The sequence below is a fragment of the Megalobrama amblycephala genome, linkage group LG18, assembly GCF_018812025.1.
Source record: "Megalobrama amblycephala isolate DHTTF-2021 linkage group LG18, ASM1881202v1, whole genome shotgun sequence".
NCBI lineage: Eukaryota > Metazoa > Chordata > Actinopteri > Cypriniformes > Xenocyprididae > Megalobrama > Megalobrama amblycephala.
This window is the reverse complement of record NC_063061.1, coordinates 35,796,384-35,822,376: the sequence shown is the minus strand read 5'-3', so window position 1 is coordinate 35,822,376 and position 25,993 is coordinate 35,796,384. Positions and strand designations below refer to the sequence as shown.

The 25,993-nt window shown below is 35.8% G+C and overlaps 2 protein-coding genes across 2 annotated transcripts in view; one reads left to right on the top strand and one right to left on the bottom strand.

The window, feature by feature from the left end:
• Positions 1 to 13,260: 13,260 nt before the first annotated feature.
• The window catches only part of shc3 (SHC (Src homology 2 domain containing) transforming protein 3), a 55,552-nt gene continuing 42,819 nt past the window's right edge, over positions 13,261 to 25,993 (bottom strand). The window contains exon 14 of the mRNA XM_048165613.1: positions 13,261 to 13,509. Within this exon, the coding sequence (XP_048021570.1) occupies positions 13,480 to 13,509 (30 nt within the window). The 3' untranslated portion in view covers positions 13,261 to 13,479. The remainder of the gene's footprint in view (positions 13,510 to 25,993) is intronic.
• LOC125252381 (sphingosine 1-phosphate receptor 3) lies at positions 15,055 to 24,794 on the top strand. The gene is made up of 2 exons (XM_048165614.1): positions 15,055 to 15,443; positions 19,833 to 24,794. Exon 2 carries the CDS (start codon positions 20,008 to 20,010, stop codon positions 21,034 to 21,036), a length of 1,029 nt encoding a protein of 342 aa, XP_048021571.1. The 5' UTR covers positions 15,055 to 15,443; positions 19,833 to 20,007; the 3' UTR covers positions 21,037 to 24,794.

The following is a 25,993-nucleotide window of genomic DNA, read 5'->3' as shown; positions in this document are numbered from 1 at the left end:
TCTTCCATTATATTCAGAGCCTTTTACTTCAGTCCCATTCAGACTGTGTGTCTGTTTGTGTGACGCCAGACGGCAGCTCTACTCAGCTAACATACGTGCAGTGAAGATGATGAGACATACATGATCTGTACATACAGTCAGAGATGATGGAAGGCAGATGTTTTATTCATGCCTCTGTGAGTTATGCCTCTTATATATTTGCTGATATTTTATAGCATATGACTCTGGTCCAGATTTATGTATGAGCTCTGTTGGCATTTATATAAATAAAATATTGATGACTTTCATCTGCTAACCAACCATCTTGTGTTTTTACTGATGCATTTCTAGATTCACAGATGTATTATTACAATAAATCAAAACACACTCCTCTATTATGGATAGATATTTGAAGTCATTTGAAATCCATTTATGCACTTTCTGAAAAATGAAGATTGTAATATGATTAAGGAAGGTATAAAGTAAATGTAAAGTAGAGATGCCGCCTATACGTTTAAAATTATGCATTTATGTCTATAATGTTTTGTCTGTGTAAGATGTGTTTTCAAGGCGGTAATTTGTTTTATGTTTTAGAAATATGGTTAAAATTATTTTTTATAATAATGTATTATTTTTAAAATAATATAAATAAATAAATTATAAATAAATTACAATAATAAATAATTTTGAAACAAAATAAATAAATACATAAATATACTCGATTTAAAATCAATAAAATATTTATAATAAAAATAAAAATACTCATAATAAAATATTTAAATAGTATAAATTAATATAAATAAATATATAAATCTGGCTAAATTCAATAAAAAAAATATTTACAAGAAAAATATTTTAAACATTATAAATATATATTTAAACCTGGTTCATGTCTGTATGTCTTTTAAAATAATATAAATTAATTAATTATAAATAAATTACAACAATAAATTATTTTGAAACAAAATAATAAATAAATAAATATACCCAGTTTAAAATCAATAAAATATTTATAATAAAATAAAAATATTGATATTAAAATATGTACATACAAATATTTAAATACAATAAATTAATATAAATAAATATATAAATATGGCTAAAATCAATAAAAATATTTATGATAAAAATATTTTAAACACTATAAATATATATTTAAACCTGGTTTATGTATATATGTCTTTTAAAATAATATAAATTAATTAATAAATTACAATAATAAATTATATAATATATATTAAATAAATAAATAAATAAATAAATAAATAAATAATAACAAAAAAGTATTTGAATATTTTAAAATATGATTCATAAATTAATAAACCTGGCTAAAATCAATTACATAATTCATAAAATTAGTAACAAAAATACTTTTAAATAAATAAATAAATAAACTCATTAGGCAGTAGTGGGAAATAAATTGAGGGCAAAAAGGCTGATCTTAAAGGTGCCCTTGAATGAAAAATTGAATTTATCTTGGCATAGTTGAATAACAAGAGTTCAGTACATGGAAATGACATACAGTGAGTCTCAAACTCCATTGTTTCCTCCTTCTTATATAAATCTAATTGGTTTAAAAAACCTCCGAAGAACAGGCGAATCTCAACATAACACCGACTGTTACGTAACAGTCGGGGTGTACGCCCCCAATATTTGCATATGCCAGCCCACGTTTCCAACATTATAAAAGGCATTACACAAGGGCAGCCAGTATTAACGTCTGGATCTGCACAGCTGAATCATCAGACTAGGTAAGCAAGCAAGAACAATAGCGAAAAATGGCAGATGGAGCAATAATAACTGACATGATCCATGATAACATGATATTTTTAGTGATATTTGTAAATTGTCTTTCTAAATGTTTCGTTAGCATGTTGCTAATGTACTGTTAAATGTGGTTAAAGTTACCATCGTTTCTTACTGTATTCACGGAGACATGAGAGCCGTCCCTATTTTCATTTTTAAACACTTGCAGTCTGTATAATGCATAAACACAACTTCATTATTTATAAATCTCTCCAACAGTGTAGCATTAGCCGTTAGCCACGGAGCACAGCCTCAAACTCATTCAAAATCAGAAGTAAACAATATAACAGTATACTATACTCACATAATCTGACGCATACATGCTGCATGCATGACGAACACTTTGTAAAGATCCATTTTGAGGGTTATATTAGCTGTGTAAACTTTGTTTATGCACTGTTCAAGGCAAGCGCGAGCTCTGTGGGCATGGAGCACGAGAATTAAAGGGCCAGTAGCCCTGAATCGGCTCATTTATAATGATGCCCCAAAATAGGCAGTTAAAAAAATGAATTAAAAAAAATCTATGGGGTATTTTGATCTGAAACTTCACAGACACATTCAGTGGACACTTAAGACTTATATTACATCTTTTAAAAACATAATCTAGGGCACCTTTAACAAGAACACTAGGATTAACCTCTGAGCTGGTCACATTGAATCACATCACGTCTTGAACAGAGAGTGAGAGAGAGAGAGAACACATTTGAATACGTAAGCTGCTTCTTTCAGCATCTCTACAAGGTCATGTCAGCCCTGACTCGCTTAGTTTGGCTCCAACTCAAGGACAAGGACATTACAATTATAGTGCATCCAGGCAGAGAGAGAGAGAGAGAGAGAGAGAGAGAGAGAGAGGTTAATGTGCCCATTAACCAGAGACACCCATCTGTTATCCAGTGTTACTGTTGGATTTCAACCAGGGACTGTTCTAAATCACCACGGTCCAAAGTGAAAAGGCCAAATTCTTTCTTTCTTTTTAGACCACCAGACACCGGCATGCACAAGCAGGAAGTTGAGACATAAGTGCATGATCAATATTCATTTACAGGATATTAATCTCAAGCATAGAGGTGCGCTACATGTTTACTGTCACTGCACACTATAACCAAACTCTCTTCAGCCAAACTATACTAATGACCAACAGAACAACATTTCTACAGATTCTGAAGGAAATATGAGACTCAAAAGTCTCCGCTTTCTTGATATGTTTGAGGTTCCTCCTTTAGTAAAGTGTCATCACACTTCTTCTCAATAGCACACAATTTGAGGAACTGATATAAGTGTAATCAGTTTAGTTTATGTTTGCATGTGTGGTCTGAGGTCAAAAGATCTTTGTGACCTCAAAAGATCTCAACACAATTCAAACAACCTTTAAAAGAAATAATCCAGCGTCACATTAATAACTCAGACTTTCTGTAGCTGTGGTCACCACGCAGGAAAGCGACTGACTTATTTTTAAAAGTGAGAGAACAGAAACAAATGAGGGTTAAGTGCATTTTACTGCTCAGATGCTGCACTTTCATTGCTTAGTTTCATTTAGGTATAGACTTATTTTCAGATGTTTCTTCTGACACTCCGTAAAAGGAGAAATAAAAATTAAACAAATTAATCACACTGTAAAAAAAAAAAACAATAGAACATATTATTTCAGTCTTTCTACTTCAAAATTTCATTTTTAATTGCCAATTCTTTGGAATTATTTGTGAAATTTACTAGCAATTTCTGTGTGAAAACTGTTTCAAATTTTTTATAAGTTTATATTTTTCACAGTTTGAGTTATTATATAAGTCTGTTTGATCTACATATTCTGTAGATCAAAATTTTCCACTTTCCTGCAGCACTCCAATAAAAAAAAAATATTTAGACCTAAATTTTAGATTCACAAATTTGAGTTGCATTTCCATGCATTTGGATTACACAGTTATAGCATAAACAAACTAATAAACTTAATGTGATGCATATTTGTCGGTTATACACAAAGGAAAAAGGTCTAATTGCTGTAATAGTCCTAATAAACTGAATGTGTTTTAAATACACAATAACCAGGTTTATATATATATATATATATATATATATATATATATATATATATATATATATATATATCTCATCAATAAATCTACAACCCAAATTCTGGAAAAGTTTTAATTTTATTTATTTTTAACTTTATTCAAAGTTTAAATTTGAATTAAATGAAAACTAAGACTTTCAAATCACATGAGCCCATATTTTATTCACAATAGAACATAACAAATGTTTAAACTGAGAATTTTTACACTTTTATCCACTAAATGAGCTCATTTCAAATTTGATACCTGCTACAGGTCTATGACATTACTAAATGAGCCAAGAAATACTTCCAGAAACCACTTTCGGTAAACACAATCCGCCGTGCCATCTGCAGATGCTAACTAAAGCTCTATCATGCAAAAAGGAAGCCATACGTGAACATGATCCAGAAGCGCCGTCTATCCTGTGGGCCAAGGCTCATTTAAAATGGACTGTTTCAAAGTGGAAAATGTTCTATGGTCAGACAAGACCAAATTTGACATTCTTGTTGGAAATTACGGACGCCGTGTCAGTGTGTTATCAGCATTCAGTTCAAAAGCCAGCATCTCTGATGGTATGGGGGTGCATAAGTGCATATGTTATGGGCAGCTTGCATGTTTTGGAAGGCACTATGAATGCTGAAAGGTATATAAAGGTTTTAGAGCAACATATGCTCCTCCATTACATTTGAAATGAGCTCATTTTGTGCATAAAATTGTAAAATTAAATAATTGAATAAAATATTGGCTCATGAGATTTAAAAGTCTTTTAGTTTTCATTTTATTCAAATTTTAAAAACATCCCAACCGTTCCGGAATTCGGGTTGTAATTTCTTTCAATCTCATACATTTGAACTTATTGATTATTGCTCGTTACAGATATATTTTATATCATGTTCATGCATATGATAACCATTTTTTTAACTGAATAAATTTAATTGTTTTACACTGATTCAAAGCAATTTGAATAAATGCATTTTGAAAACGTAATTTTTTAAATAAAATGAAATAGATGCAAACGGTTGATAGTAATAAACTAAGCCATGCAGACTCTTACTGTCTGCTAGATCAATAATATCAATAGCGGACGTCTATCAGACAGAGAAAGCATCAGGATCTAATCAATTAAAAGCAGAACCACAAACGAAAAAGCCTGTTCCACTCTGGAATAAACCGATCTTCTGTTCTGAGTCAATGAGACGTTTAAACCAGGAAACGTCTGAATAACAAACACTCGGTATGAAACAATCTTCAGCTGGCTTGTCAGGAGCCAGTGCCCTGATTTGTGGCAACAAAGAATGAACAAATAAATAACCAGTGAATGGAAAAATGCCCCAGAGTGACGTCAGAGGGTCTGAGAAGCAGAGCATGCTGGGATTTTACCAACACAGGGCTGATGTGGGACAGATCCAGATCAGTTCGGTGACTGATGCAAATTGTGGGAATGCAGAAATGTTAACATAACATTGCTTAAAACGTTCTCAGAATGTCATTTAACAGCCCTTATATGTCAAACCTGTCACTTTTCAGCATCCAATGATTTCCTGAAGAATAAAGTCAAGTCCCGCCCTACAGCATTTTCTCATTGAATATCGTGTTTTACTCAGAAATACGTCAAATAACAGAAAGTACAATGCATTGCAAACAGCATCTTTTAAGATCTGTCCCAAACATTTACATAATAATGAATTAATAATTAATTATTATTAATAAATCATTTTAATTTTTGGTTGAATTAACCCTTTAATGTATCAGTAACTGCTAAAATTAACTTTAAAGGGATAGTTCACCCAAAAATGAAAATTGTGCCATCATTTACTCACCCTCAAGTTGTTCCAAACCTTTCTTCTGTTGAACTATAAAAAGAATGTTGGTAACCAAACAGTTTCTGGCCACCATTGACATCCATAGTATTTTTATTTTCCATACTATGGAAGTCAGTGGGGTCCATCAACTGTTTAACGGTTTTATTTTTAGTAACTAAAATCAACAAAGATTAATATGTACTGTAAATGTATGGCTCATTGTTTTTTAATGCATTAACTAATGTTAACTAATAGGACCTTAAAGTGTTACTGCTGTCTTTATAAAATGTGTTAGTTGTGCGTGCGGCTCAACAGACATGACCTCAGAATAAACTTAGGAGAGTTTCTAGAGTTCACCTTTGTGTTTTTTCCCCTCAGTTTGCGGTTTATCATCGCTACAGACCGACCTGACCACGTGTCATGACATTAGAGTTTAAATTTAAAACACCTTCAGAGGAAAGAGATTTAAAAAGAACCAAGCATGTTAAAAGGCAAATAAATATCTTCAGTCATGTCCCAAATGATGCACTATTCTTATGCACTATGTTCTTATGCACTATGTACTCAAGAGTATAGTGTATGAATTTGAAATGGTGAATTTTAAAAAGTTATTTGGAAGGGTATTTTGCCTTTTAACATCAGAGTTTGATGTTTGATTGAAATCATGAGATCTCACCCTCCCTTCAGAGCATCTCCAAAGCCACACCTCCTCCAAAACACATGAACGCGCAGAGCCAGAGCAGAGTCTGAAAAGCGTCAGAAGTTAAATTACCTCATGTCTGAAGGCACATAACATTACAATAATTAATGTAAACACCTTGCAGAGCTCTAGTTGTACCACCTGGCTGCTGCAGATTAACAACATGGTGTGTAAACAGCATAAGCTCGTTGTTTTGGTTCAGGAGGAATTCTAAAGTTGGCTACTGTTTGTTTGTGGCACTCTGCGACTGTCTGTCTACAACTCTGCAAACCTTATGAAACACACTGATGATGTGTGATGTCTTGACTGACAGGTAGGACATCGTATCGATCCCGAATGTAATGATTGGACAAACATTTTTTGGTCCTGAGACTTCCACAAAAGATATATGTACATTTTTTAATATTTAGACCACTTCTAATATTGTTTGTTCTCAGGATGTGATGAGAGTTTCAACCAGTATAACAAAAAGTGTTTATTAAAAAAAAAGCCTGGCCTACATTTAAGTGCATCGTCCGGGTATTTAAAGGTGCCCTCGAATGAAAAATTTAATTTATCTTGGCATAGTCAAATAACAAGAGTTCAGTACATGGAAATGACATACAGTGAGTTGTGAGTGCATATGCCAGCCCATATTCCCAACATTATGAACGGCATTAGACAAGGGCAGCCAGTAATGTCTGGATCTGTGCAGAGCTGAATCAACAGACTAGGTAAGCAAGCAAGAACAATAGCGAAAAATGGCAGATGGAGCAATAATAACTGACATGATTCATGATAACATGATATTTTTAGTGATATTTGTAAATTGTCTTTCTAAATGTTTCGTTAGCATGTTGCTAATGTACTGTTAAATGTGGTTAAAGTTACCATAGTTTCTTACTGTATTCACGGAGACAAGAGAGCCGTCGCTATTTTCATTATTAAACACTTGCAGTCTGTATAATTCATAAACACAACTTCATTCTTTATAAATCTCTCCAACAGTGTAGCATTAGCCGTTAGCCACGGAGCACAGCCTCAAATTCATTCAGAATCAATGTAAACAATATAACAGTATACAATACTCACATAATCTGATGCATGCATGCAGTATGCATGACGAACACTTTGTAAAGATCCATTTTGAGGGTTATATTAGCTGTGCAAACTTTGTTTATGCACTGTTCAAGGCAAGCGCGAGCTCCGTGGGCGTGGAGCACCAGATTTAAAGGGCCAGTAGCCCTGAATCGGCTCATTTATAATGATGCCCCAAAATAGGCAGTTAAAAAAACGAATAAAAAAAATCTATGGGGTATTTTGAGCTGAAACTTCACAGACACATTCAGGGGACACCTTAGACTAATATTACATCTTTTTAAAAAAAGTTCTAGGGCACCTTTAAAGTGCACTCTATCTTTTTGGAATTTTCATTGTGAACACACTGCTTACACTATTTATACTACAAAATGGCACAGAATTGTGCATAAGTACACAAATTGACTGTTCGCAAAGACCCGCCCCCTTTACTTACTGTTGCTATGTCCGACAAGCCATGCCGCTCTCACGCCACACATCATGTTCTCATGCAGTGAATAATACATTGCGGAGCAAAGAGGACACTGACAATGCTTCAACAGAAAAGACAGAGCAGGTTACTTTTGATATGAAACAAAGTCTCAAATTTCACATTTTGTGATTTTTAAAGAAATTTAAACAATAAATACCATTTTGCGGATCCTCAATGTATCGTGACAGATCGCTGTAGCGCCTCAGTTCAAGCGGCTTGTGAACCGATCATCTCTTCCTACTAATTAATTTATAGCATCAACTAAACATGAATGAACATCAGAAGGTATGTTGTTTCAACTGTGGAAAGATGTCAGTACCCATTTTTCATGTTCAAGTCCACAGACAGTGGATTCGGCATTATGAATGGTTAGAAAGCCTGTCAATCAAACTTCCAGCAAAGGGTCAATTGGGACACACCTTTAGAGTCTTGCTGACCTTGACATGCAGGCCTCTCTGTGATATCATTTCCTGTTTTATGGCTTTCTTGTCACATGACAACCATAAAGGCTTTTACCATCCTGAAATATGATTTGACAATATTTTCAAATATTAATTATTGTTTAAAAGCAAAACTATTCCACTTAAAAAAAAAAAAAAAAAAAAAAAAAAAAAAAAAAAGTAATGATAATCTACAAATTTTGACAAATAGATATGCAAAATGAGAAATGTTGGAGCGAGTGAGAGTAAATGAAAGGCTTTGGCTCACTGTAATTGCTCATGAGTTTCTCTCGTGAGTAAATGAGGGGTTTCCATCTGAACTCCTCCAGATCTTGCTTTCTGAGGTTTGCAGTGAAATCATCCGAAATGTTTGGCACAGAGAAAGACTGCTGCATCAGAAAAACCTGCAAAGACATGATTTCTGCAGGATAGAAGGACCTTCAATAATGCTTCTCCTAAAATTACTTATAGGAGAAATAAAAACAGACACAAATGAGCCAAGAGTTATAAAAATAGAGATATAAAATCACTTTTTATTGCAGACATTAATCCGAGAACAGTTTGAGACATTCACTCTAAGAAAAATCTCTAAAAACAGGACACAATGTACTGTTAATATGCCGAAATATTGATTTTTCACAGATGCTTTACCCAAATTTTAAATTACGCATTGCATTGTGTTGTGTTTTAGGGTTAAAGGTGCCCTAGAACTTTTTTTAAAAAGATGTAATATAAGTCTAAGGTGTCCCCTGAATGTGTCTGTGAAGTTTCAGCTCAAAATACCCCAAAGATTTTTTAAATTCATTTTTTTAACTGCCTATTTTGGGGCATCATTATAAAAGAGCCGATTTGGGGCTACTGGCCCTTTAATTCTCCTGCTCCATGCCCACAGAGCTCGCGCTTGCCTTGAACAGTGCATAAACAAAGTTCACACAGCTAATATAACCCTTAAATGGATCTTTACCAAGTGTTCGTCATGCATGCGGCATGTATGCGTCGGATTATGTGAGTATTGTATACTGTTATATTGTTTACATTTGATTCTGAATGAATTTGAGGCTGTGCTCCGTGGCTAACGTCTAATGCTACACTGTTAGAGAGATTTATAAAGAATGAAGTTGCGTTTATGCATTATACAGACTAGGGATGTCCCCATCACGTTTTTTTGCCCTCGAGTCTGAGTCTGAGTCATTTGATTTTGAGTATCTACCGATACCTAGTCCCGATCCGATACTTCTATAATACATGAAAAAGAATAAAGAAGAGCAAAAAAAAAAACAGATCCAGGAACAGTGCTTTTCAGGTTTTTCAGGAATCTAACAATTGTTTTCACGTACAGAAAATGGATAAAGTAATCAAATATAAAATATCACTGCATATTATCTTTACTGTATAAAATAAATAAAGATTAATCATTATTGAAGTTACAAAAACTATTCAGTCAAGAGCAGTGAGTGATTTCTTTGTTATTTGTTGTTTGATTTAACATTAAAAACAGGCAGCAGGAATAGTTTTTTTTCCCCCTTTAAGACATGCACGATCCAGTACATATACTGTTATACATGCGCTGTCTTTCTCGACTAGGCCTAATATACGTTCACTTAAGACATAACCGACTATGTTTGCTAGGATACTCGCTAAGACGGGCATGTTGACATAATTTTTGTATGAATTTGTCCGCTGAAGCGCAAGACTTGAAAGAGAACTCAGTATTTGCGCGCTGACTGGAATAAGCGTGTGCGCGCTTCGGATGAGCGCACACAAATCAAGCAAGGCTTAAATGAGTTAGTTTAAACACAGACAGCAACGTGTGCTGTTCAGGTCTCACCTGTATCAACACCCGGGTGATGACGGCGTAAATGACTGGACATTAGAGCATACGGCACTCGCAGTGAACAGTTTACAAAGAGTGACAGTTTTGTCCACGCTTTCTGATTATCGTTGTTGTAACGTTTTGCGCATCCATCGACTGAAACATACATTATTTGAACTCTGTGTCTGTCTGTTTTCCACGTTGCTATTTTAAACAAACCATATTAACCAATAGATGCGTCGTCATTCGAGATGGACCGCGGTGCAAGTGCGTACCTAACCGTAAGTGGAGAACCGTAGGGTTCGATTTTTTACTGAGAACCGTTGCACCCCTAATACATATATATCCGAGTCCTGATCAGGAGGTAATGTCCGATTCCGATCGAGTCTGAAACCACGTGATCGGGCCCGATTTCCGATCACGTGATCGGATCTGGACATCCCTAATACAGACTGCAAGTGTTTAAAAATGAAAATAGCGACGGCTCTTGTCTCCGTGAATACAGTAAGAAACGATGGTAACTTTAACCACATTTAATAGTACATTAGCAAAATGCTAACGAAACATTTAGAAAGACAATTTACAAATATCACTAAAAATATCATGTAATCATGGATCATGTCAGTTATTATTGCTCCATCTGCCATTTTTCGCTATTGTTCTTGCTTGCTTTCCTAGTCTGATGATCCAGCTGTGCACAGATTCCAGACGTTAATACTGGCTGCCCTTGTGTAATGCATTGAACATGGGCTGGCATATGCAAATATTGGGGGCGTACATATTAATGATCCCGACTGTTACGTAACAGTCGGTATTATGTTGAGATTCGCCTGTTCTTCGGAGGTCTTTTAAACAAATGAGATTTATATAAGAAGGAGGAAACAATGGAGTTTGAGACTCACTGTATGTCATTTCCATGTACTGAACTTGTTATTTGACTATGCCAAGATAAATTCAATTTTTCAATCGAGGGCACCTTTAAAGGAAATGTCCATAGACTTTATGGAAGAAAATGACCAGTACCTTTTCTGTTATTCAATGGATTTCTTTCTTACAGTGTTGAGATCAGTTCGGAAACTCTTCTGACAAGCAGGAGACATTGAGACAAAAGTGTCAATGTAATTACACAACTATAAACAACACAACAATTCCTGCTAACAAATGAGGAAGTCAAACACCATGAGTGACGCACAATGAATTGAATGAATTGAGAAGTCTATATTTACATTCAAAGATGCAAATTCTCAATAAATTGTCTGAGCTGTTCTCCACATTAATTTATAACTGCTGTATGACAAGTACTGACTCCTTTGTGATGTTAGTAGTCAATACTTATTTATAATGGTGTGTGTTAATGCTCTGTGGGTGTGTTACTTTAAGACCCATGTTTGGGGTTTCCCTGAGCCTTGCATTCGTGGGCAGAATGATGGAGGCCAATATATGCTGTGCTATTCTGTTCTGCTTCGTGCTTAAATACAATCGTTAATGGTAATCTGTGTCATGTGGATCATTTATAAAGCACTATAGGTTACAAGATCTCCGTTAAGCCTCTGAGCAGTAACACTTTGGGAGCTCTTGACTCTTATGGTTTTACTGAGTAATCTATGATGATCATTTTTGTATAGATGCACCTGCTGTCCAGGTGGGAAATGTGCAAACAGAGCTGATACTGCTCAACAAATGTCAGGGACCAAATGTCCCCACAGGCATAGTAATACCAGAAATCTTTGACCTTGTGGACATTTTTTTTTTGGTTCTCATGAGGAAAACAGCTTATAAATAATATACAAAGTGATGTTTTTTGAAAATGTAAAAATTCAGAAAGTTTTCTGTCATGGTTAGGTTAAGGGGAGAATATATACAGTTTAGTGTGTGTGTGTGTGTGTGTGTGTGTGTGTAATGAGAGTTTGTTTCTCTGGCCATCAGCCCAGTCTGATTCTCCCCCACTCTCAGATCAGTGTACTTTCCTATAAATGGTTAAGAGTAGGCCTATGATTAACATTTGGGGAAACAGTGTGACAGCATGAACACAAACCCTGAATCTCACGAAAACCCTTCAAGAACGTGTCCAGCTCATATTATAAAATAAAACAAGACATTCTCATTATTGTAATGCAATATATTATTTATATTGCATGGCAAAATATATTATTTGAAAGGGACCTATAATGCCCCTTTCACAAGATGTAATATAAGTCTCTGGTGTCTCCAGAATGTGTCTGTGAAGTTTCAGCTCAAAATCCCCCACAGATCATTTATTATACCTTGTCAAATTTGCCCCTATTTGGGTGTGAGCAAAAACACGCCGTTTTTGTGTCCCTTTAAATGCAAATGAGCTGCTGCTCCCGCCCCCTTTCCAGAAGAGGGCGGAGCTTTAACAGCTCAACAACAACAAAGCTGGAGAATCTCACGCAGCCAAAATGAGGATTGTCAGTAACGGTGTTCAGCCTTACATTGTTCAAACCGGAGTCGACACTGATGGAGAGACTCAGGAAGAAGTTACAACTTCTAGAATGAAACTGGACGTTTCTGAATGGTTAGTGGATAAATTTATGTTGATTCAACTCATCCACTAGCATGTGCCGTCATGTTAATCTTTTGTGTTGAATTGACCCTCGTTTGTGAAGCAGTCCGGCGTAAAATGACGGCATGTCAACAACACTCTACTACAACAACTCTTCCTCTTCTCTAAAGCAGCCCAACATGGCCCCGCCCCCTTTTTTGTGTGTTCTCGGGGGCGGGGTTTATGTAACTTTTGGGGTTTTTTGATGTCACTAGCAACACAGCTTGTTGTTGTCTCTACCAGCCATTTGTTGTAGTCCTTAAAAAGTGATTTCTGTAAAAGAAAATATCTCCTTTGCATTGAACTTTGAGTGTCGTAACTTTGCAGATGTTGTTTATGATCAAACAGCAACATTACACACTAACTAAAGTTAAAAAAGTGAAATCATAATCAAGGACACCTTTAAAAACCCATTTTCATGACATTCTCCCATTAAACTGAATGCTGTATTTTAATGTGATGAAATTAGACACAATACAGACACTCATCTGATCCAAGATCAGTGAAAACAGAAGAGCACCAAACTTTCACTCATATACTCTGGAGTGTATAAATGCTAAACCCACACTTTCAGAACAGCACGCTCACACACACGTCAGCAGCCATCAGGCCTTCACCGCAGCACTGAACTGAACGTCTTCATTTGAAAGTCAGCTCACTGTATGTTTATTGCTCTGGTCTGCTGGCTGGTCATGGCAACTCTTTTCTGGGATGTTTCCCTCTCCACTGTTCCATTACTCACCTCTCAAATCTGCCGGCTAAGCGCAGTGAGCTCCAGTTTAAATCTGATGTGGGCTGCCAGTCTGCTTCTGTGATAAGATGGAAAATCTAGTTATGCACTGTATATTTTCTGTTATTTTTAAACGTTTTCATCAGGTCTAACATACCTCAGCTTTTCTGTTGTCTTCTGGTAGTCAAATTTGATTGGTTGAGCAGTGATCCAATAAAAAAAGCTGGTTGCTATGGCTTCTCTTGAAACTATTTTCAGTGGTGGAGAAAATTTTTTGACTTTTTTTATTACTATTATTATAAATTACTAAATATTAACTCATTCTACATCTAATTTCAAAGTGATGATTTCTTTTACTGGCAGTTTAAGATTCAGAACTTAATTCTGATTAAATATTTAAACTTATTTCTTGACTTATTTAAGCTCTATATAGCATGTTGATCCAAATGTAGTTGATTACTAAAGAAATAAATAAAAGTAAAAGAGCAAGATTTTTTTGATAATCGATTTGAATTATTTGCAAATAATGTTTTATTTCAAATAAGGCACAAGAATAAGAGTGAATGCGTCCATAATGTTGAAAACGCAAAATGGTGTAGTTTCTCGTCATATTCAATTACGAAATTTAACTAATCAAATAAATGATTCATATATGCAATTCAAAATGGTGAATTTTGACAAAAAGTTGAGTAGTTTGCATCACAGTATATTACTATCGGTCGAATACTTGTCAAGTATTAAAGGGTTAGTTTACCCAAAAATGAAAATTCTTTCATTAATTACTCACCCTCTTGTCCTTCCACACCCGTAAGACCTTCGTTAGTCTTCGGAACGCAAATTGAGATATTTTTGTTGAAATCCAATGGCTCCGTGAGGCAATGACATTTCCTCTCTCAAGATCCATTAATGTACTAAAAACATATTTAAATCAGTTCTTGTGAGTACAGTGGTTCAATATTAATATTATAAAGCAACGAGAATATTTTTGGTGCACCAAAAAAACATTATATGAACAAATTATATAATGATGGCTGATTTCAAAACACTGCTTCAGGAAGATTCAGTGTGTCGAATCCGCAGTTCGGAGCGCCAAAGTCACGTGATTTCAGCAGTTTGGCGGTATGACGCGCGATCCGAATCATGATTCGATACGCTGATTCATAACGCTCCGAATCTTCCTGAAGCAGTGTTTTGAAATCGGCCATCACTAAATAAGTCGTTATTTTGTTTTTTTTGGCGCACCAAAAATATTCTCGTCGCTTTATAATATTAATATTGAACCACTGTACTCACATGAACTGATTTAAATATGTTTTTAGTACATTAATGGATCTTGAGAGAGGAAATGTCATTGCTGGCTATGGAGGCTTCACTGAGCCATCGGATTTCAACTAAAATATCTTAATTTGAGTTCTGAAGATTAATGAAGGTCTTACGGGTGTGAAACGGCATGAGGGTGAGTAATTAATGACAGAATTTTAATTTTTGGGTGAACTAACCCTTTAATACTTCTTACCTCACACTCTCAGACGGTTAAAACTGTTGCACGCGCTCGGTATCTGACTGAACAAGCCCCACATTTGATTTGATTTGATTGGCCATTTCAAACAAGTTTTTTTTTTAAGAGGATATACTCAAAATCAGAAGAAATAACAGGACGCTAAACATGCTATAACGCCAATGGTTTCTTGTTTCCTAGTTAATATAGTTGGCTATATCAGACATGCTTTCATCCTCCAGATGGACTTGTGGAGGGTGGGGAGGTGTGTCATGGGCTGGACTGTCCGTCACAGACATACCGCAGGAAAAGAGCAGCAGACATGCGGCTTTGATAAAGGACTTTCTTCCATTACGCGCAGTCAGTGCACTCAGCGCGCGCACAGGTCTGAACTTCTGCACAACAGACGACACGATTAAAGATGGAAATATAGCAGCTGCTCCCTCTTAAACAAAACACGACACGGATGGGTCTCAGTGAAGAAACTTCGTTTCTGCGGTTCGTGATATATGATGGTGAGTAATTAAAAACTACTGCCAAACTAAACTACTTGTCAGGTGCATCTCTGAAAGACTTATTTAAACAACGTTTCCATGCGATACTAACTTTTTGTGAATGATATTTTGTTATGCTGGACATTAGCTTATAAAACTCTCATATTATTATCATTCAATCTGCAATTTATCACGCACACCACAACCAGAAGTTCAGTGCAAACGACCAAAAAGATTTTCTGTATCGAATAATCCTGGATCATATTCTGATATTAAATGTTATGTGCATGCAATACGTGTTATATTAGTCTAACTGTACAAAAAGTAGCCTGTTGGAAAAATCAGCTTATGATGGTTGTGATATGGAGCATGATGTCTGGTCAGTAGGTGGTTGACCACCCACCATATAACCTGCTGCACCAGCTAATGACTAGTTTAAATCAGGTACTTTATGTTTAAGATGGACTTTCGACAAGGGAAGTACCACTGTTTTATTTGAAATATGATACCGTTCAAAAGTTTGGGGTCAGTAAGAAAAAATTAATACTTTTATTCAGCAGGAACACATTCAATTGATCAATAGTGACAGTAAAGACATTTAAAACAAGATTTCAATTTCAATTTTCGAAGCCACATATTGATAATAAAAATGTTTTTTTCTGAGCAGCAAATCAGCATATTAGAATGATTTCTGAAGGATCATGTGACACTGAAGAATAGAGTATTGATGCTAAAAAGTCAGCTTTGATCACAGGAATAAATTACATTTTAAAATATGTTCAATCAGCTATTTTAAATTGTTATATTTCACAATTTTTCTTTTTTTTTTTTTTTTTTTACTGTATTTTTGAACAAATAAATGGCAGCTTTGATCAACAGAAGAGACTTCTTTCAAAACCACAAAAGAAAAAAAAGAATACAGACTCCAAACTTGAACGGCACTGAATTGAAGTAATGCAGTGGGACATTTATATAATCATTTAGCATATATACAGTATATCTAAGTAGTACCACCATACTTTTTTGTACATCTACAATGATAATTTATGCTTGATAGTCTTAATTCTTTATTGTTGTCATGGATATTAAGAATCATGGAAACATTTAATCTCAGATATTTTAGCTGTGTTAAAGTTGCTTTTCATTAAACATATGTGAGTGAAACAAAATGAAGAGCAGATTTATCAGGAACTGATTAGATCATGAAAAGGGGTGTTATGGTTGAAAAATAGTTTGATAAAATGAGCCAACATGGAATAATTGACATTAAAGGGTTAGTTAATCAAAAAATGAAAATTGTCATCATTTACTCACCCTCATGTTGTTCGAAACCTGTAAGACTTTTGTTCATCTTCGGAACACAAATGAAGATCTTTTTGATGAAATCTGAGAGATTTCTGTCCCTCCATTGACAGCAACGTAACTGATATTTTGATGCTTCAAAAAGTTCATAAAGAGATCATAAAACTAATCCATATGAATTGAGTGGTTTAGTCCAAATTTTCTGAAGAGACTTGAATTTAGGCTTTTATCACATATAAACATTGATCAGCGAACACATCAGGTAAACCGAAGCTTAAATATGAGAACCAATGAGGTTTATTCTCGTGTTACGCAGCACATTTGAGCTTCTGCATGAACCAATGAGGTTCAATCTTGTATTACACATCATGGCTGCGTTCAGCCCCGATAAAACGTTGCAAAACGTTTTTTAAACGGAAACGGTGGTGCGTTGAACACCCTGTTCTGATGACGCAAGAGATGCAACTATGGCAGCTGAGAAGGCCATTCTTTGTGTTATAGCCTGATTAAATCGGTATAAATACGTGTTTAATGCTACAAAATACGCTCGATGTTACAGTCACTGCCCTTGCCATCTAGAATAAAAGAGAACATCCCAATAGAGTGAAGGGATTTGTGGAAACTTCTAATTATTGTGATACAACACTTGCCTCACATTTCAGCATGAAAAGACAAACATTTCAGGTGAAGGATAATCCACTTCTTACCTCCGAGACGGTTGTTGTGCTATGATATTGTAATATTTACCATTCTATACTCCTCTAATTATATAAAAGTTTATTAAAGTGTCACTTCACAATACAATAGCAAAATATATAAGTATAGTATTTTTATGTTACATTAATACCCATTGCGCGAGCTGTCTCTTTAATACCACGTGGTTTATATACATCTTGCCGGTGATTGGGCTGACATTTCTGACACACCCACCAAACAAGAGAAAACGTATCTCAAACCCGTTGCACACCGTTTCCAGGAAACATGTCGTTCAACCCGGAAAACGTAGCAAAACGTTGCGCCCGGTTTGAGCTTGAACGTGCCCCATGTTTGAGCTTCTGCGTGAACCAATGAGATTCATTATTGTGTTACACATTATGTTTGAGCATCCGCAAGAGGTTTGTTCTCGCAGGTTCAGTTCAGCTTCAGTTTATGTTCGCTAATCAATGTGAATAAAAGCCTAAATTACAGTGGGTACGGAAAGTATTCAGACCCCCTTAAATTTTTCACTCTTTGTTATATTGCAGCCATTTGCTAAAATCATTTTCATTTTTTTCCTCATTAATGTACACACAGCACCCCATATTGACAGAAAAACACAGAATTGTTGACATTTTTGCAGATGTATTAAAAAAGAAAAACTGAAATATCACATGGTCCTAAGTATTCAGATCCTTTGCTGTGACACTCATATATTTAACTCAGGTGCTGTCCATTTCTTCTGATCATCCTTGAGATGGTTCTACACCTTCATTTGAGTCCAGCTGTGTTTGATTATACTGATTGGACTTGATTAGGAAAGCCACACACCTGTCTATATAAGACCTTACAGCTCACAGTGCATGTCAGAGCAAATGAGAATCATGAGGTCAAAGGAACTGCCTGAAGAGCTCAGAGACAGAATTGTGGCAAGGCACAGATCTGGCCAAGGTTTCAAAAACATTTCTGCTGCACTTAAGGTTCCTAAGAGCACAGTGGCCTCCATAATCCTTAAATGGAAGACGTTTGGGACGACCAGAACCCTTCCTAGAGCTGGCCGTCCGGCCAAACTGAGCTATCGGGGGAGAAGAGCCTTGGTGAGAGAGGTAAAGAAGAACCCAAAGATCACTGTGGCTGAGCTCCAGAGAAGCAGTCGGGAGATGGGAGAAAGTTGTAGAAAGTCAACCATCACTGCAGCCCTCCACCAGTCGGGGCTTTATGGCAGAGTGGCCCGACGGAAGCCTCTCCTCAGTGCAAGACACATGAAAGCCTGCATGGAGTTTGCCAAGATGGTGAGAAATAAGATTCTCTGGTCTGATGAGACCAAGATAGAACTGTTTGGCCTTAATTCTAAGCGGTATGTTTGGAGAAAACCAGGCACTGCTCATCACCTGTCCAATACAGTCCCAACAGTGAAGCATGGTGGTGGCAGCATCATGCTGTGGGGGTGTTTTTCAGCTGCAGGGACAGGACGACTGGTTGCAATCGAGGGAAAGATGAATGCGGCCAAGTACAGGGATATCCTGGATGAAAACCTTCTCCAGAGTGCTCAGGACCTCAGACTGGGCCGAAGGTTTACCTTCCAACAAGACAATGACCCTAAGCACACAGCTAAAATAACGAAGGAGTGGCTTCACAACAACTCCGTGACTGTTCTTGAATGGCCCAGCCAGAGCCCTGACTTAAACACAATTGAGCATCTCTGGAGAGACCTAAAAATGGCTGTCCACCAACATTTACCATCCAACCGGACAGAACTGGAGAGGATCTGCAAGGAGGAATGGCAGAGGATCCCCAAATCCAGGTATGAAAAACTTGTTGCATCTTTCCCAAAAAGACTCATGGCTGTATTAGATCAAAAGGGTGCTTCTACTAAATACTGAGCAAAGGGTCTGAATACTTAGGACCATGTGATATTTCAGTTTTTCTTTTTTAATAAATCTGCAAAAATATCAACAATTCTGTGTTTTTCTGTCAATATGGGGTGCTGTGTGTACATTAATGAGGAACAAAAATGAACTTAAATGATTTTAGCAAATGGCTGCAATATAACAAAGAGTGAAAAATGTAAGGGGGTCTGAATACTTTCCGTACCCACTGTATATCTGTTCATCATATAAAGCGATCAAGTCTCTTCAGAAAATGTGGATTAAACCGATCAATTCATATGGATTAGTTTTACAATCTCTTCATGAACTTTTTGGTAGACAAAGTGGTAGTTGCATAGCTGTCAATGGACGGACAGAAATGACTAAGATTTCATTTAAAATATCTTCATTTGTTTCGAAGATGAACAAAAGTCTTACAGGTTTATGACTGTGAGTGATGACATTTTCATTCTTGGGTGAACTAACCATTTAAGACCAGAGTAATAGTAAGTTCAAGCTGAATTTAATCTGGTTCACTCCACAGGGAGATGTGTGCCACCGACATGACAGTACATGGTGGTGATTGACCAGTCACCGTGAAGAAAGCAGCTCACCCGCTCACCAACACCCAGCCGTGACCCGTCCTACCTGTACGATCCACTCCCATCCGGACTGACCACAGAGCGCCTTCATTTTCAGTATCATCCCCATCTGCTGCAATGATTAATCAACACATTTTCCTGCATTACAATTACACAGGGAAACTAGACAATCGTAATGACACCAAAGGGGCCCCGTTGGACCCCCAAACGGTGGTGTTTTTGGTCATTTGTAGCCTCATCGTCTTTGAGAACTTAATAGTGCTGGTGGCGATCTGGAAAAACCACAAATTTCATAACCGGATGTACTTTTTTATTGCCAACCTGGCTTTGTGCGACTTATTGGCTGGTACGGCCTACATAGTAAACTTGCTGATGTCAGGACAGTGGACGTTACACTTGTCTCCAGCCGAGTGGTTTGTTCGTGAAGGAAGTATGTTTGTAACCCTAGGTGCTTCTATCTTCAGCCTGCTGGCGATTGCAATCGAGCGGCATCTCACTATGATAAAAATGAGGCCTTATGACGCAAACAAAAACTACCGGGTGTTTCTGCTAATAGGAACGTGTTGGTTGATCGCCATCACGCTGGGAGCTCTGCCCATTTTGGGCTGGAATTGTCTGGAGAATCTTCCACAGTGCTCGACCATCTTACCTCTCTACAGCAAGAACTACGTGGCGTTCTGCATCACCATCTTCATATCTCTGCTGCTGGCCATCTCCGTCCTCTACGCTCGCATTTACATCCTCGTCAAGAGCAGCAGCCGCAAAGTCACCAAGCACAGCAACTGCGAGCGCTCCATGGCCCTCCTGCGGACCGTCAGCATTGTGGTGGGCGTCTTCATCGCCTGCTGGACGCCCATCTTCGTGCTTTTCTTCGTCGACGTGGCCTGCGGGCCGAAAAGCTGCCCGGTTCTGCTCAAAGCCGATTGGTTCATCGGCCTGGCTGTTCTGAACTCCGCCATGAATCCAGTCATCTACACTCTGGCCAGCAGGGAAATGCGAAGGGCGTTTTGCAAACTCGTATGTGGCTGTTTGGTGCGGGACGGCGTCATGGGATGCAAGCAGAATACGGACCCTAGCAGGAGCAAATCTAGCTCAAATTGCCCACGGGCGGCTGAACAAGAAAACCCAGGCGGCATCAATTCATAGTTTTTGGTCATGTGACTGCCGCAGAGACCTGGAGGGCAAAAACTGCAGCACAGGCCTGTCAAATTTCCATGTTTTACATATTTAATTCACAAAGATATGTGAACAAACTGCAAGTTATGGGCACTTGCGATCCATATCTAGACATAGTATAGTACTTAACTTGAAAAACTTAACTTGAAAAGCACTTAACGTGCCATAAATGCACAAAAACAGTGATATTAGAGATCAAATTAATTTACACTGCATTCACACGGGACGTCGCCGTTAAAGCTTCTCATTTGCTTTGAATGGGTGGTGTCATGCATTGCCGAACTGAACTGTGGGTTCCATTGCATTGTGTCACTGGCATTGCTTGTGGCAGAAGTTGAAAAATTTTCAACTTTTCAAGTGCCAACGCAGGTGTCAGCCAATCAGATTGCCTTATGCAAATATCCTAGCGCAGACGCTAGTCAATTGCGTTCATGCAACACTGGAAAGTAATGTGACTGGCTGTTGTCACTATGACGGTCGCGTCAATGTGCCGCACAAGTCCTGAAAAGTGAAGCCAAAATATTTTCATCGCCCCCAGGTGGCTGGATGCAGTATAGGTCATAAACCCCACCCTGTCCATGTAATCTAATGGGACATGAGACAAACTAAACAATCAGATTAATACACTTCAAATAATTGTTTTCCAAAGATGGTTTCTGTCATTTTAGATCGTTTATCATGCTAATGTAAATTCAATTTTTAAATAAGTTTGGGTTTAGTTAGATATTTGATTCTATAAAAACGGGGGTGTGACATCATGATTGACAGCTGAGATTGACAAAATCTGAGCCAAGTAGTCACTGAGGCACTTTTTTCAGGATCTTCGGGAGGAGATTGGAGCTTTAACTTTAATTTCTATATTTCCGTAACTGTTTGTTTCACACTGACACAATTTGTTGTTCTGCAGTAAACTGTACTAACTGATTCTGCGGCAGTGTGGGCGAGGCTCTGAGACGCTCTGAAATGTCAGCCCCATATTGGGACATTGGCGGCTTCACTTTTCCACATGGAAGAGAGTCAAAGTGCGTCGTCCATATTTTAGACACGCCTTCCATGTGAATGATGCGTTATTGACAATTCGTAACTTGACTGTGCGAGGCTTCCGGAGTCTTCCAGCTATTTTAAGCTTTATTGCTTGTTAAGCTGCTTGATATTGCAAACTGGTATTATCATAATAAATGGCATGAAATGGAAGTTGTGATATTTTCTTCCCTATTGTGATGTATATCCAAGTTAAACGGCTTCTGGAACAAGAACAAATGTAGGGCGGGGCTTGATTTTGTCTGTGGGGAATTGACTGGATGGTTGTGGTTTGCTATTGGTGGATCTCATGTGATTGACAGGTTGCCCCGCCCTACATTTGCCAGTAAACGCATCATCAGAGATGTCAATGCAAGAGGGAGGGGAAGTTATTTTGATTCAAGATTACGATGCGCATGGATATATAATTTATAATAAACGTAATATTACATAAAAAAAACAAAAACAAAGATTCATGGTGACTTTAAGCCACAATAAGTATTCTCTTTATAATAAGATTTATAAGTTCGCATGTTGTATTCATATTCTGGGTTCATCTGTTCGCCTGTATGCATCATCAGTGAATTTGGTCTTTTAATATCACTGTCTTAATATTTAGTACAAACCTGATAAAATAATGGGTGCTATTTTGCCCTCCAGGTGAGCGTTCCTATAAGGCGTGACAGCACATGAAAACTGAATCCACAACACACAAAAATCAACCTACCATTCCTAACGAAAGCTAAAGCACTCAAGTGTGTTTACTAAAATGCACACTACAGCATTAGTGCATGATATAGAACTTTAGTATGCACTTTTTAAGTGCACTTTAAAGCACTGTTGCATAATAAAATGCACAGTAAAGCATCAGCACATGTTAAGTGCATATTGACCCAATACATATGGAAGCCGTATAACAAAACAGATGCTTTCATTTTAGATCCCAACCTCATGATTCAAACCGATACAGCTCTCAGATAATCTGTACAGATGGGACATATCAAACTAAATTGACAATATATAAATATTGACTATTTATATTGTGCTGTGTTTAATGATCTGTATACCCAAAGGTGTTGATATTGTATCCTAGCATGTTTTACACTTTAGTCTGTATGATATACATGTATATAGGTTGTTGATTTTTGTTGAAATAACTTAATTGTAACATATCTAAACTTTACCAAAGGACTAAAAGGAACATTCATACAAGGTCTGCCTGTATGGAGCAAATGTAGGCTGCTGTAAATGTATTTTAAGATTAAAAGTGTAATGTCTTAAAACAAATACAGCTGTTTATGGTACAGCATGTGGTTCCAAGTTTGTGGGTCTGTGCAAGTTTCATAATAATGCATTTGTGCCATCTGCTGGACACATACAAGCAGCACAAGCTAAACTCTGATGCTCATGATCATTGAAATTATATATATATATATATATATATATATATATATATAAAATGGGCCATTCTACAGAATTGGTTCAAAGTCAGAGTTGGAAATGTCTTTTTGTATGTATGCAAATTGTATAATATCAAAGGTACACATTTGTAGTAATTGTACAGTTAATTCTCATTTTATGTTGATCAATTTATTTGTTTTGAAATATTTTTCCTCTCCCCAAATTTGTCACTACCGAAACACAATAATAAATCATTTAATAAGTAGGGTTACATTGACCTATTAAGATTTTGTTTACATCTACCTTGTAAATATATTTTTTTGCTATTTTTAAAAAAAAGTTGGTGTGGTTAAAATCAGTCTCAGCCAAATGGTCTAAAACATACAGTTTTGGTAGTGACATGAAAATGCACCAATTCTATAGAATGGCCCATATATATATATATATATATATATGGGCCATAAAAAACAAATACTAGCATGATGTACATTCTTCAATTAAAATTACAGTAATGAGAATGACTAATTTTTTTTTTGCTAATGCAGATTTGGGAGAAAAAAGCAAAGCTCTTAAAAATAGGATTAATTTTTTTGTTGTTGTAAAACATAATTTCTTGTTAATTTCTCTTGAATTTGAAATTTGATTCTTTACAGGTTCTGTAAGATCCGCCCGAATAACCAAAGTAACCAAAGAGTAATACACATTGATTGTTTTATTGCCACCAATCATAAAGAATAGGAATAAGTCATACAAGCAAAGATTAGACCTGTAAACACAGTTTGGGCTTTTGAATTCTGTCACCTGTTTCGTGGCCTGTGATCTTCTGAATGCTCACAGCTGAAGGGCATGAGACCAAAGACTACAAGCATGATGGTACAAATAAAAGGCACGTTTTCCTTACAACTCTGGATGGCAAAGCAACAATTTTTCGCAAATCAATTTTAAATTTCTGTATTATTTTTTTGGGAATGAATAACCTCTAGTTAAGATAGTGTTTTGTTGCAGCATTACAAAAACAGTAAAAGCACCACTGTTTAGTTAGAGTCAGTTTAATATGTGTAATGTAACATTAGTCATTTAGATAAACATATGAAACAGACTCTGCAAAGTCCAGTGAAAACCTGCTGGGATTTGGCAGTTTTTAAATTGGGAAAGTTGCCACCACTGGAAAAATCCTTCAGTAAATTCATTGATTAGAAATTTGTGAATGCATGTTGTGTTCAGAATCACTTTAGAGTTTGAAATGCAAATTTCTCACTGAGATAGTCTACAATCCACCACCAGTGTCCACCGGCATTTTAAAATTGGTGTCAAGAAGAACTAGTTTTTCTTTTCAAAACCTGTTGATTTATCATGAACTGCACTTTAGTTTTGACTAGAATAATACAACTTTGACTTGCAAAATGGTGATATATTTATCAACGAAAATATGCACATGGAAAAGTACTATTTTCTCATTTTAATATTTAAAAAATAATTAAATTAAATGTAAATAATTTAAAATTAATGTGAAATAAAAATTATTTCTAACTAAATGTGTGTGTGTGTGTGTGTGTGTGTGTATATATATATATATATATATATATATATATATATAAAATATGAGATTATTTTCTCATTTTAATATTTAAAAATGAATTAAATTAAATGTAAATCATTTAAAATAAATGTAAAATAAAATAATTTATAACTAAATGTGTGTGTGTGTGTGTGTTTGTGTGTATATATATATATATATATATATATATATATATATATATATAAGATTATTTTCTCATTTTAATATTTAAAAATGAATTAAATTAAATGTAAATAATTTAAAATAAATATAAAATAATTTAAAACTAAATATGAGATTATTTTCTCATTTTAATATTTAAAAATGAATTAAATTAAATGTAAATAATTTAAAATAAATATAAAATAATTTAAAACTAAATATGAGATTATTTTCTCATTTTAATATTTGAAAAAGAATTAAATGTAAATATATATATATATATTTAAAAATTCCTGTGCCTCCAAATAAATTTTTCCAGAGTTTAATGTGACAAATGCCAATACATAAATATCATGTGTTGTGTTTGTGTGAGAGTGACAGTACTCAAAATGATGTAAAAATGTGAACAATACCAACAATCATATTCAAAATGGCCTATTTCGAGAAAGAAAAAGAAAGTTGAGCATATATGAAGCTGAACAGGTCTCCACTCGTATAAGAGGATCATTCTAGGCTACAAAACCTTTGATAGCAGTTTGATATAATTTGATAGCAATGCAAATCACAATTGAACTGAATTTAAGGGTGAATCTCACATATTTTTATTCTGCCAAAAAAGAAGAAAAGAATCAATTATATTCAGCATAAAAAAATGAAGCATTTTTGACATTACTGTAATGACAATTAAGCTAAATTTTCTTTATGACAAAAATATAACTTTGTATTTTTTCTGTTGATTTTGATGTTGTCAATCTCTTGACATTTTTATGAGATGCACCCTTATGT